We start from the raw sequence: 14,318 nt of genomic DNA, 5'->3' as shown, positions 1-14,318 counted from the left end.
GTAGAGGGAAAAAAGGTTGGGATCCGTTGGTGTAGAGGGAAAAAAGATTGGGATCCGCTGGCGTAGAGGGAAAAAAGGTTGGGATCCGTTGGTGTAGAGGGAAACAAGGTTGGGATCCGTTGGTGTAGAGGGGGAAAAGGTCGGCTGCTTCAGTCCTCTATCAATGGTGACGAGGAGCATGAGGAAGATGGCCGCCGTGCCGACGACACGAACCACCATCACTACTACATAGAGATGGTCAGAGCAGGAGGAGGAGGAGGAGGAGGAGGAGGAGGAGGAGGAGGGTGTAGAATCAGCTGGTGTTCCAGTGGGAGGGTCAGAGGGAGGGTTGGTCGGTTTTGTCTTCACGTCTCGTAGGAAGTCAATGGATGTCTTAACTTGTCCGTTGACAGTCACCTGACATGTGAACTTCTTGTTCTGGTCGAGTTTGTTGATTATCAGAGTTTTTACACATCCAAACCTGGAGTCTATCTGGGTACCGTTCTCATTCAGCCAGCTCAGAGTGTGATCTTCACATCTTTTCTTGTATAGAAACAGAGAGCATCTTAAATATCCTATTCCACTGTCTCCTCCGGTGATGATGTCGCTCACATCCAATACAAACAGAGCAATATATTGATCTTCTCCATGTTGGCCTCCATCTGTTCAGTATTGTTTTATAGTATAATAACCAACATCTTCAACTCTGACGTCTCTAACAGTCAGAGAGCAGTTAGACTCCAGTCTCGTTCTGTTTGCTTTAGAAGGGGTTAGTTCACTGGTATTAATCAAACCATTTTCTCAGCCACAACAGCCGCATTTCTTGTATCTTTTCCGGTATAAATCCATGTAGTATATTGACAGTCAGGACCATCAGGTAACATGTTGTTAAATGGCAGACTGACAGTTTCTCCAGATATTCTGTACAGGTCAACAAAGGTGAATAGGTGGATGTTGTCGACTCCAAGCAGCAGAATTAACAACTGAATCCATCTGATCACAGACATTATGATCTGAACTTTATCTCGTTTGGTATCTGTCTGTCTGTCTGTCTGTCTGTCTGTCTGTCTGTATGTCTGTCTGTCTGTCTGTCTGTCTGTCTGTCTGTCTGTCTGTCTAAATTATTTTTTGAGTCGTCTCTCTGTCTCTGTCCGTGTGTCTCTGTCTCTCTGTCCGTGTGTCTCAGTGTGTCACAGAGTGTCCAGTGAGGCTATACCTACAGAAACCAGGCAGAAGTATTGTGTTTGAAGTTAGTTCCTCATGCATTAACATGACATTCTGTTGCATGTTTCCTGTGATAACAACACGCATGTTGAAATGCAAGTCTATTCATGTAGAATAGACTTGAATGTCTCTGTATTATAGAACTTTATCTTTTTTGGTAGGGATGCACCGATATGGAAATGATGGGCCGATACAGAGGTTTAAAATAACAATTTACAGAGATTTGTTTATTTAGTTTTTGTTGGTATTGTTTCTCCCTTTTGTGCCAGGGAAACAAATACATAATTATAAAACACAACTGTTCCAAATGTACAGCTTGGTATATGCTGCAGATCATACCAACATAGCCAACAAAGAAATTACGGCGACTGCCATCAGTGAATGTCAACTTATTTACTAGATTTACTAGATGATAATTTCCATCCTCTAGTGTTCATATTTAACCTAAAATTCATTTATTTTACACATCTGAAAACTTGCTGATTTGACTCTCGTTCTTGTTACTTATTACATATTGGATAAGCTGATGATCTTTCACTGTCTATAGTGTATGGTGGAACAGTTGTAAGAGTGAAACCGATCACTGTCTGTTTGTCTGTCCGAGGCTGAACCGCTGGACTGGTCATGGCCAAAGTTCTGCACTCTGCCAGTCGGCTAATAAAGTATCTCCACGCATTCTTTTCACGTTTAATTTTTTTAAATATTGAACGTTCATTTTATGGTGGTCGGATCAGTCTGAAATCATGCCCAAATAATGGGCATATATTCAGCACATGGGCATATGTCATAGATACTGTATCATCATAGGTGACAGATGTCATAGAGTAGACTGACATCTGCCCTGGCAGACATGCAGTACTCCACTGATCCACTGAGCGCATGCCATGAACCACTCTTGTCTTTCAGTACATATTACTTTTGAAATACACTGTTTATTGTTTTATAATTGTGCTTATTACTCAAAACCATTGCATATCAGGGTCTGGGATAGTGGCTAGGAGGTGATACAACTCTATAGTGTTAAAAGCCACCCAGGTTTAGTACAAGAAAAAGTTGTTTCCAGAGGTAGGCCTACAACTAAAATAATTACGTTTCAGCTCCAAACCATCAGCTGTATCTAAACAGCTGACAGTTTATAATGCTCCTTTTCAGGGTCTTGTCCACTCTCAATCTGTGCAGGGTGGCCCCGGTCTCACTGAAAGACAAAAGACCAGAATATCAAGAAGGTTTATTTGTCACCACATGCAGGTACAAGCAGGGAAATGCAAGTGTGTGAGGAGGACCTTAAAAATACTGTGGAACATCAACATAACGATAGCAAAGAAAAATACAGATAAGAAAATGCAAATGCAATCAGGCATAATTACTATAGCAGCAACAGCAACATCAGCAGATTGACTGCCCTTTAAAGACTAAGCTACAATCAACCCTGTTATACTGTAGGTGTTCATGCTGCACTGGAGCGCCACCATGTGGCTCTCCACTTGGAGTCAAGAGCCATCTTGCTCGTCAAGTGGTCTTACTTTGAAATCCCTAATATATCTATATACATACAAGTATATACTGTATATATATATATATATATATATATATATATATATATATATATATATATATATATATATATATATATATATATATTTATATATATATATATGTTATTTTTTTGGATGGATGCTAACTATTCAACTGTATGCATGTGGTTTACTGAATATGCGCACAAGTAACTAAGTATAATTATGAATTATTATTATGTCTAAATAAGTTATCTAAATAACATAATATATTATAAAAAAAAATTATTTAAATAAAAATATTCTGTTTGCTTGACCTAAAATTTTAAGAATGTTATTTACATTATGTATTGTTTTTGACAGACCAGACTGTAAATCATAAATCAAGCATTCATTGTATATTGAAAAACAAAACCTGAATTGAGGGTTTTGTGATTTAGAGAAATGTACTGTACCATCGCCATCGCTATGAAATACATTGTAATGTTCATCATTCAAGAGTCTATGCTTCTTGTGCTGTTGCATAGACCTAGAGGCGTTTCTGTAAATGAAAGTCACTTTCCCCTGATGCAGTCACAGTCTGGCAGTGGTGTAAAGTAACTAAGTACATTTACTCAAGTACTGTACTTAAGTAGAATGTGTAGGTATGCTTTACTTTACTTGAGTATTTCCAATTTTCAATACTTTTACTTCAACTTTTACTTCAACATCTCAGAGGCAAATATTAAAAACTTTGAAAAAAAGGTCGTACTCGTAGGGAACGGGATTTGAACCCGTGTCGCGCTGTCAGGCTGGCGTTGCAGCCTAGGGTGCCTGGACCGCCACGCTGCGGCCCAGGCCTACTTTGTAGATTTTGAATATTATTACAAAACATACATTAACCACTTCAACCCTATATAATACTGTACTTTAGCTATTTGAAAATAAATAGCTAGATTTTTTATACATATTGAACTTGTGAAATGGGACATTTTGCGTAATGATTACTTTTACTTTTGGTACTTAAAGTATATTTTGATGCCAATACTTTTCGACTTTTACTCAAGTAATATTTTAATACCAGACTTTTACTTGTAACAGAGTATTTCTACATTGTGGTATTGCTGCTTTTACTTTTACTTAAATAATGTCAGTACTTCCTCCACCACTGCAGTCTGTCTTCTCCTGCCCCTCCTCCTTCACTAAAGTGAACAGAGGGACAGGTATCTATCTGCCGAAAGCTCTGGGGAGAACGCCGCTATCAGCAGCTGGCAATAGGAAAGACAAATAGAGCTGAAACGGTACATTCATTCCCCAATTTCACAGCGTTCCATTGGATAGGAAAGTTGTCAATGTCATTATCAGGAAAAGGAAGGTGCTGTTCTGGGAAAGGGACCACATGTTGTCAGTGGTGTTTAAGAAACTATAAGAGGTGCTGCCTGGCTCGCTGGTAGACCCCCAAGCAGGCTGAACGTACGAGGCTGCAACATGAAAGGCCTGGTGGTGCTGTGTGTGTTTCTGGTGGCTGCCCAGTGTGAGAGGGTCTTCTTTGGGTAAGTTATGTTTCAGGTATTTGACAGTGGTGGAAAAAGTACTCACGTCTGTTACTTAAGTAAAAGTAGCAATACTGCAATGTAGAAATGCCCTGTTGCAAGTCCTGTATTAAAAATGTTCTCAAGTAAAAGCACAAAAGTATTGGTATCAAAATGTACTTAAAGTACCAAAAGTAGAAGGGAACTCATTATGGAGAATGTCCCGTTTCACAAGTTTTCAAATATATAAAATGTATAAAAAATCTTTTGAAAGTAGCAGATCTACAAGTTCACAATGCGTTGCATCGCCACGCATTGTGAACTTGTAGATTGGCTATTTTCAAATGGCCGAAATGTTTTGTATATACTGTAGGGCTGAAGTGGGTAATGTATGTTTTGTAAAATCTACAAAGTAACTAGTAACTAAAGTTTTAAAATAATTGTAGAGGAGTAAGAATATAATGTTTGTCTCTGAGATGTAGTGGAGTAGAAGTAAAAGTACTGAAAATTGGAAATACTCCAGTAAAGTAAAAAATATCTCACAATTGTACTTAAGTACAGTACTTGAGTAAATGTACTTAGTGACTTTACACCACTGATGTGGTTATCCTGTGTGATTGAGCAATAATACATGAGCACTATATTATAAGATATTGGCACTGCACTGCAGTAAAATCTTTATGTTTGGTTACTTTAACTCTTAAGAGTGTACAAATGGATAAGCAGTTACTGTGTGGTGTGCTGCAGAAAGAAAATCATTTCTAAACACTGGTGAAGAATGAATAAACTGCCAAATTAAATCACATCCACAGGTTTAACCCTAAAAAACTAAATAGAAATTCCATTTGTGTTGAACTCAGATAAAAGAATTAAACAAATGTTAGTACAATACAGACAGTACTGTATATCTTCTTCTGCATAAATTATCCATTAGACATGGATCCATGTGGTATTTAATCAAAGGTATGTTTAGATCAGTTCAGATACCTTAAATATTGCTTTTCATCCATGTTTCATGAACTGAATAAAAATGTAATGCGTTAATTGATGGTCATTTGAAACAGTCTATAAACACGTATTGACTTATAATTTTTAAATTAAATGTGATTACTATTAATTTAGCCAATGCGTTGTGAGCTTGTAGATCCCTAATATATAAACCAAAGCTGTGTTTCACATGCCTTAAATGATACATTGTTTCTCTCCGTTCCAAGAGACCTTGAGCCATGAAAGAGCTCTTTTTTGAAAACGAGTATAACTCTCTGTCTCCAGATAAAATGTTCTTTTGAAACTTTTTGATGAACTAAATATCCTCTAAGTGCCACATTCAAGGATGAGGCCTGCACAAAAAGCATTTGATTCCACATGCATTTCTATCAATTGTTATACCACATACATCTTTATTTATTAACTTTTAACAATATACATATGTATATAAGATTGTTTGTTGCAAGTTCCAGGTCCTAAATTAGCCATTTATTGAGTTCTGTCCCACCATCTAATGGCTTAGAAAACATTTGGCCTGAGGCCAGACTTACTTGCACTAACCCTGCCCTAGGGTTCAAGTGGTGAACCATTCAAGATGTAGATAAAATGCCTTCTAGAGTGCAAACTGTAGGTATTTAAGGCTATAGTCCAGCGATCCAGGTTCATATATGATCCTCTTTGCTGCATATCATCCCCCCTCTCTATCCCACCGTTCCTGTCTCTCTGCTTGCTGTCTCTATATCAAAAATAATGCAGACATGCCAAAACAAATGATATTTCATGGTTGTCCCTTTGGAGGCAGAGGTGATGCTGTAGACCTGAGTGTGTTTAGTTTAGTTTCGTTTATTTCAGTCAATTGTGTTTGTGTTCCAGGGACCAGGTCCTCAGGGTCAATGTGGAGACAGAGGAACACATCAAACTGCTGCAAGCTTTGGAGGATGAACAGAACTGGGAGGTACTGTACAGTACGCTGCCACGCGCACGCGCGCACGCACACACACACACACACACACACACACACACACACACACACACACACACACACCGCCTGAAATAAAGGCTGTCTTGAACTTTATTTGACGGCCTGTGGAGGGGTCAGCTAATAGTAAGAATGGATCACTGACTGACTTCCCATCGTTGAAACATGGCCAGAGAAACAGGCTGTAGGAATCAGCTGAAGTCAACAGAATGCAAAAGTTTATTCACCCTTGACCCTAACAACTTGCTCCTGAACCGTTGGCCTATTAAATCAACTTTTCATTCTTTTCATCAGATCGCTTTGTGACAGCTAGAAGACACTGCGGAGAGAGAGACTGGCTGTCTATAATCTGACAGCATGTCTCCCTTAAGCATGTCACAGACACGCAATCAATACACACACCAAGTCATGAAAGCACAATGCTACACATAAACACAGTGTACACACATGCACAAAGATATGACCCTCCCAGGTGTTGTTCAGAAAGCCCAAGAGTGAATCAGAGGTACAGAAAAAAGTCTAACTGTAGAAATCAGATAATAAAATATTATTTTATTTATTATTGTATGTTTAGTCTATGTCTGCGTATACACAATCAATACCCCAATAAGTAAGTAACTAAGCATATTGAAGTGGCTTATTATTTGTATCAGTCGAGCAACAAGGGCATCTATGGAGCTGGAGTGCCCCACCTACTGTCAGCTGCCAGTACTTACACCATGTACCCAAGCCGCTGTTGCGATTCAGAGTGACTCCTGAATCACATCCTTCTGTCTAGTATCATCACAGCATATGATGAAACAGTACACAAGGACAACAGCATAGTTATCAGTGCTTTATAACTGTGTAAGATATTTTATTCAGCCAGAGCTGTGACCTTCCTGTTGTTCTTACAGCTGGACTTTTGGCTCGATCCCGTCTCCACTGAGCTGCCTGTTGACATTCGTGTGCCCTACCCCAGTTTGAGTGCTGTCAAGGGTTACCTCAATGCCCACAGCATTCCCTTCTCTGTCATCATCAGCAACCTTCAGGTCTTTCATATATTTTCATCTAATCATATATAATTACATTTTATGTTTTTAACTTGTTTACTGTATATACTTGTATTTGTACTTCTACTACCACGTAATCTGGTACACAAGTAAACATTTCACTACACAGTTTTCAACTTTAACACCTGCAATAGAAGTATGATCGAGGTATACATGTAACTATCAAGAACAAGGTTTTCAGCTATTACTTTCAATGGTGTGACATCATGTTCTCTTTCTATATAGTACATTAGCTATCATACGAGACGAGGGTGATATAACTGTGATATAAATGTGTTTTTTTGCTGGGTAAATGAAGCTATGTTACATCCCTGTTACTTAGTGATTAATGTTCAGAAAACAGTTGTGGAACATTCCTAATTCCACTATTAAGCCTATGAATTTACTCCACACCAAGTCCTAAGACAACAGAATATGGAGTATGGAGTCAATATGAGCTGGTTTGTGATGTGTAGGAGGTGCTTGATGAGGAGAAGGCAGAGATGGAGAATAACGAAGTGATGGAACGCAGCTCCCGCAGCTTGAACTTTGGAGCCTACCACCCTCTGGAGACTGTATGTAAACACACATGCACAGTCGTACACAGTACACACGTGCACGTACACGCACGTGTGTGTGCGCACACACACACACAACACACACACAATTTGGACTTTGACAGCCATAATAAAATATTTACTCTATATGGACATGCACACACGGAAATCACAACTCTGTGTGGTGTACAGAATTCATTGATTAAATAATAATGTTCAATGTCTTTTTTCTTCTGGAGCACAATAACACAGCATCTTCTACAGTAGACTAGTATAGTGTACATAATGTATTTGGGCTATTGTTCTGTATAATGGTCAAGTTATTCTATTAATTAGCATCTCTATTGTATGAAGGGGATAAAGAAAGAGGAGAGGCAATGCAAGTCATGCGCAGTGTAGTGACAAATTGGCAATCATAGAACAAGTGCCCAAATGTCCTGCAACCAAGCTAGCCTAACCAATTACCCACAGAGGACAATTGTGCTTAAAGCGCTGTACTTTACGCACTGTAAACACTAAGCTTGTTGTAATCAGTGACGGAAGAAGTACTCACGTTTTTTACTTAATTAAAAGTATCAATACCACAATGTAAACATAGTTACAAGTAAAAGTTTGTTTTTCAAAATGTACAAGTACAAAAGTATTGGCATCAAAATGCACTTAAAGTAGCAAAAGTGAAAGTACTCATTGTGCAGAATGTCCCATTTCACAAGTTTTCACAATGCATACAAATCTTTTCAAAGTAGCAGATGTACAAGCCCACAATGCTGATCGGCTATTTTTGGCTAAAATTCTCGTCAGAATAGGGATGCTAGGGTTCAAAATGATCCTATCACACAAAAATTTGGCGGCCCCCCTGTAGTAATTCTGAGGGGTCTCGGACCCCCTGTTGAAGACCCCTGGTCTATGTTGTAATACTTCCCCTCTCTGTCACTTACAGATCTACAGGTGGATGGACACGCTGGTGGCTGCACACCCCAACCTGGTGACCAAGCAGGAGATCGGGAGAAGCTATGAGAACAGGCCTATGTATGTGCTCAAGGTAGGAGACCACTACAGATCTACAAGCCTAGAGAAGTTTTGTATTTGTTGATCCCATGTATTATTGTGTTATTGTTATGCTACAGTATGCTGATGAATTGAATACATACTGTATAGGACCACAATGTCAACAAGTCCCCAGAATTATTTTTGTGTCATCCTTTTAGCCTGAATGTCTGACTGTACCTCGTGCTGACTAATAAAGTATTCAATCAATCAATCAAAAATATATAATGATATAAAATACATAAAAATATATTTTCCCCCAAAATTCTCAAGGGGAACAACATATTTTGAGCGAAATACATATCATTTTATATAAAAAGTCTGAGAACCACTGATATAGCAACATATGTTTTTTTTCAAAAAACAGTTGTAGACATTTGTAGAATATATATTCATAGATTTGCATGAATTTTCAAGATTTTTCTAAAATAACAGATCTACAAGCTCACTCGGTGCCACACTATGAGCTTGTAGATCTGCTATTTTTTTAATATCCAAAGAAATCAAAAAATTACACAGATGCGTTCCCGGTCTTAATTGGGTTAAAGGTTTCATGACGTTCAGTTTTACCACACATTAAAAGTCTTTGTCATGGTCCTTCAAACGTGTATAGAAAGTTTTAACAAAAGATTCCACTCCATTGATCCATGGCAGGTGTTTTTCTCTCACATTTCTAAAGCCTTTTCAACTGCAATGAAAAAAGAAATATTTGCCTGCGGGTGTCGCTGGTGAGGGATTTTGCCTGTCAATCATCGCCTCTGCTCCGCCCCCCCCCCCAAAGGAAAGGATAGGGGAGGGGAGGGGCGAGGAGGAGAGTGGGCGGGATTAATTGGCTGTGACCTCACTGCCGAAAGGCCAAGCTCAGATTACTGTTCAGCCTAATTATTCAGAAAACCCCAGACCACAGAAAATCCACTGAATGTTCAAAGTTCAGATTTTTTGGGTGTAATTGAGGTCATAAAACCCCCCAAAAAACATAAAAAAATAAAAAAAGTGAAAATGAATGTCATAGAACCTTTAAAGCAAAAGAATGCCATTGATGTAAATCAACATTAGAATGAACATAATGTAGATTGCATGCAATTTGAACGTGGCTGCATACATGGGACTCCTTCGTCACAGAGAACATGTTTTAACAAATATCTCTCTGTTTATACAGTTCAGCACTGGTGGCACAAAGCGTCCTGCCATTTGGATCGACACTGGAATCCACTCCAGGGAGTGGGTGTCTCAGGCCACTGGGGTCTGGACCGCCAACAAGGTGAATGGGAGGACAATTCAATAAACATAGAAACTACTTAAATATACAACTCATATCATACTGTACATCATACGTACACATACAGTGTTTTATTCACTCAAATTGACACACTTTATAGTGTATGGAAAATAATCGACTAAAACATTTTGGTCCCAGTAAAGGCCCAGATGGTGTAAATGTTCCCTCTAATATACGCAGCTACACTTACAGTCATTAAATACCAATCTACTGGTACAGTAGGTACACATTTTGTAATCTTTTCCTTTTCTACATGTCTAAGTGTAGTGTAATTTGGGCTTGAGAATGTATTGTAAGTCTGAAAAGGAATCCACAATGATGATGACTAACAAACAAACAAAAAAAGCCATAGAATAACCACCCATGTGTTTTTATGCAGATTGCCACTGACTACGGCAGTGACACCTCCATGACCTCTCTATTGAACAACATGGACGTCTACCTTCTCATCTTCGCTAATCCTGATGGCTATGCTTACTCGCACAGCAACGTAGGTTACATGACACTCAAGACATACATAAGATAATAATAAGACAATTTACATAATACTAGAGTTCAGGCCGCTACACGGCCCTCACACCTACGTTGCACCACCGAACCGACTGAAATGCCAATAATATAATTATGGAGATCTCTGTATCTGTCAGTCCTTGTCCCTTTTATGCCCATATATGGAGATCCCTGATGTCATCAGTATATGCCCATATGTGGGCATGCCCCCTTTTGTGCCCATATATGGAGCTGACTGATTTGTTTGCACCTGATGCCATGACGACACATTGAGGTTAGACAACACACTCCATATTTGGGCTTAGCCACATTGGGAACTCCTTCTATGGTTATGACTGAGTTATGGTGACATGAGCGTGACGTCAGAGGTCCGTATGCCCCATATATAGGTCGAATCGGCAGTGCAACGTAGGTGTCCTCAACCTCTAGTATCTATCTATACATATAAATATAGGTGTTTATTATGTTTAATATGTTTGGTATTACTAAACATGATGACCTAAATGTATTTGCCCCGAATAGTGTCGCTATAGGGTTCAAAAGGTTAACGTGGAATTGACGTTGGCATTATGCCAGGGAAGATGTAGAACTTGACTAATACAAACTGTGTGATGTGTAGGACCGCATGTGGCGTAAAACCCGCTCCAAGAACCCTGGATCTTATTGTGTGGGAGTGGATCCCAACAGAAACTGGGATGCAGGCTTTGGCGGTTGGTACAACAGAAACATTAACATAAATGAACTGATAAATAAAGTGTATGTTCATTTTATTTTTTCCACACAAATGCATATCAAATTTGATCATATTATACATACATACATACATACATACATACATACATACATACATACATACATACATACATACATACATACAGTGGTGGAAAGTAACTAAGTACTGTACTTAAGTACAATTTTGAGGTATTTGTACTTTACTTGAGTATTTCCAATTTCCAATACTTTTCTACTCCACTACATCTCAGAGGCAAATATTGCACTTTTACTCCACTGCAATTATTTGAAAACTTTAGTTACTAGTTACTTTTCAGATGTAAATTATGATATAATGAAACATACATTAACCACTTTAACCCTATTTTATACATAGGCTATTTGAAAATAGCCGACCTACAAGCTCACAACGCGTCTAATCGCGACGCGTTGTGAGCTTGTAGATCTGCTATTTTCAAATATTTAGTACTTTTACTTTTGTTACTTTAAGTACATTTTGATGCCAATACTTTTGTACTTTTACTCAAGTAAATTTAGAATTCTGGACTTTTAGTTGTAACAGAGTACTTTTATATTGCTGTATTGGTACTTTTACTTAAGTAAATAATTTGAGTACTTTTTCCACCACTGCATACATACATACATACTTTGGACAAAGATTTCGACAAACATACAACATCTGTGATATATACAGTAGATTGAGATTTGTTAGAACTAAGAGGGGGATGTCCAGTCAGATCTATAAGCTATATATATATACAGTATATGCTAAATATATACTGATAAGATCAAAGGAGCCTTCCCCTGACTCCCAGATTCATGGTAGTCAGAAAATCCAGTTCAGATTGTGATCCCGATTCTGGTTCACCACACCAGGTCCCGGTGCCAGTAGGAACCCCTGTTCTGACGCTTTCCACGGCCCCTCTGCCCACTCTGAGATCGAGGTGAAGAACATGGTCAACCTGGTCAAGAACCATGGAAACTTCAAGGCCTTCATCTCTGTCCATGCCTACTCCCAGCTGCTCATGTACCCCTATGGTTACTCCTGCAGAGCTGCGGCTGACCAACCTGAGCTGGTAGGAACAACAAACTGTACATCTTCTCCACTGTAATGTATTGTTGTCAGCCTTATTTCAAGTTTGACATCATTGTAGCTTTCACCTTGCTATTGTTCTTTGCTGCTGTTTGTCACTAAGCAGCTACTGCTGAGGTTGCATTTACTGCATGCCTGCTCAATGTTCATGAACATTTTTAAACAAGCCATGGCCTTTTGGCTTCCAACACACGAAAATATAACTCTACTCCCATTCTTGTGTCCTCTGCATGTCCTCCCTAACCCTATTGTTCTCCTATATAGGACTCCGTTGGCAGGGCAGCAGTTCAGAAACTCACCTCCCTCTATGGCACCCGATACAAGGTTGGAAGCATCTGCAACATCATCTGTAAGTACTTTGTCCACCACTTTGTGATGGAACTTCATACCACACTGAGTTACTCAAATCACTGAAACCTGAAGACAGAGGCAACTGCTTTGGAATTGCAGTTTTTAAACAAACGGCAAGACAGATTGTAGGGAAAGCATAGATAGATAACGATAAGGATATAATTCCTTTTAACAGGTCTGTTCATGAAAGTCCTTGCGGTCTTGTTTCCAATGAGGGCCTGTGAGCAATTAGGGGTTAAGAGTCTTGCTCAGGGACAAATTTCATTGACACATTTGCTGGCCTGGCCTGGAATCGTACCTGGGGCAACCAGGGCCTCTGGCTCCCTAGGCGGGCTCACTAACCACTCAGCTATGGCCGCCCCAATATATAGATATATATAGATATATTTAAATAGATAGTCAGGTGGTTAAGTATGTAGGTAGGTAGGTAGGTAGGTCGGTCGGTAGGTCGGTAGGTCCAGTAGGTAGGTAGGTAGGTAGGTAGGTAGGTAGGTAGGTAGGTAGGTAGGTACAGTAGGTACAGTAGGTAGGTAGGTAGGTAGGTAGGTAGGTAGGTAGGTAGGTAGGTAGGTAGGTACAGTAGGTACGTAGGTAGGTAGGTAGGTAGGTAGGTAGGTAGGTAGGTAGGTAGGTAGGTAGGTAGGTAGATAGATAGGTAGGTAGGTAGGTAGGTAGGTAGGTAGGTAGGTAGGTAGGTAGGTAGGTAGGTAGGTAGGTAGGTAGTTAGGTACGTAGGTAGGTAGTTAGGTACAGTAGGTAGGTAGGTAGGTAGGTAGGTAGGTAGGTAGGTAGGTACAGTAGGTAGGTAGGTAGGTAGGTAGGTAGGTAGGTAGGTAGGTAGGTAGGTAGGTAGGCAGGCAGGCAGGCAGGCAGGCAGGCAGGCAGGCAGGCAGGCAGGCAGGCAGGCAGGCAGGCAGGCAGGCAGGCAGGTAGGTAGGCAGGCAGGCGGGCAGGCAGGCAGGCAGGCAGGCAGGTAGGTAGGTAGATAGATAGATAGGTAGATAGATAGATAGATAGATAGATAGATAGATAGATAGATGTGCTTCATAGGAAATTATTGCAAATAAATCTCTAATCATTCTCTCCTCCACTATTTCAGATCAAGCCAGTGGTGGCAGTATTGACTGGTCTTACGACCTGGGCATCAAGTACTCTTATGCCTTTGAGCTGAGAGACACCGGACGCTATGGTTTCATCCTGCCAGCCAATCAGATTATTCCCACCGCCACTGAGACTTGGCTGGCCCTGAAACACCTCATGGAACATGTCCGTGACCATCCCTATTGAAGCATCTAAAACCTACTGTAGTAGTCTATAGCCTATGTATGAGGTTTGATTTCAATTGAAGCAATAAAGATAAAAAATAAATTAAAAAAAGGGTATCTGGGCTAGTGTTGTGTTTGTGTGTCCTTGGGTTACATTGAAATCATTGTACAACTCTAGTGCTGTGCTTAATAGCATGTGCAGTATTAGTTCAATTATCCTCTTCATCCTATTTTCTTCTTGATCATGTACTGTATGATC

General features: G+C 39.6%; 1 protein-coding gene across 1 annotated transcript; it reads left to right on the top strand.

Annotated features, from left to right (window-relative positions):
- Nucleotides 1-4,184: 4,184 nt before the first annotated feature.
- cpa4 (carboxypeptidase A4) lies at nucleotides 4,185-14,081 on the top strand (the record flags this gene model as incomplete). Its single annotated transcript, XM_080438016.1, has 11 exons — nucleotides 4,185-4,249; nucleotides 6,089-6,170; nucleotides 7,091-7,225; nucleotides 7,702-7,800; nucleotides 8,723-8,824; nucleotides 9,989-10,090; nucleotides 10,488-10,598; nucleotides 11,238-11,328; nucleotides 12,227-12,426; nucleotides 12,708-12,792; nucleotides 13,894-14,081. 11 exons carry the CDS (start codon nucleotides 4,185-4,187, stop codon nucleotides 14,079-14,081), a joined length of 1,260 nt encoding a protein of 419 aa, XP_080294142.1.
- Between the last annotated feature and the right edge of the window lie 237 nt (nucleotides 14,082-14,318).

Source organism: Gymnoscopelus braueri (assembly GCF_963280865.1).
Source record: "Gymnoscopelus braueri genome assembly, chromosome: 9".
NCBI lineage: Eukaryota > Metazoa > Chordata > Actinopteri > Myctophiformes > Myctophidae > Gymnoscopelus > Gymnoscopelus braueri.
Note: the sequence above shows the minus strand (reverse complement) of the source record. Positions and strands in the feature narration are given on the sequence as shown.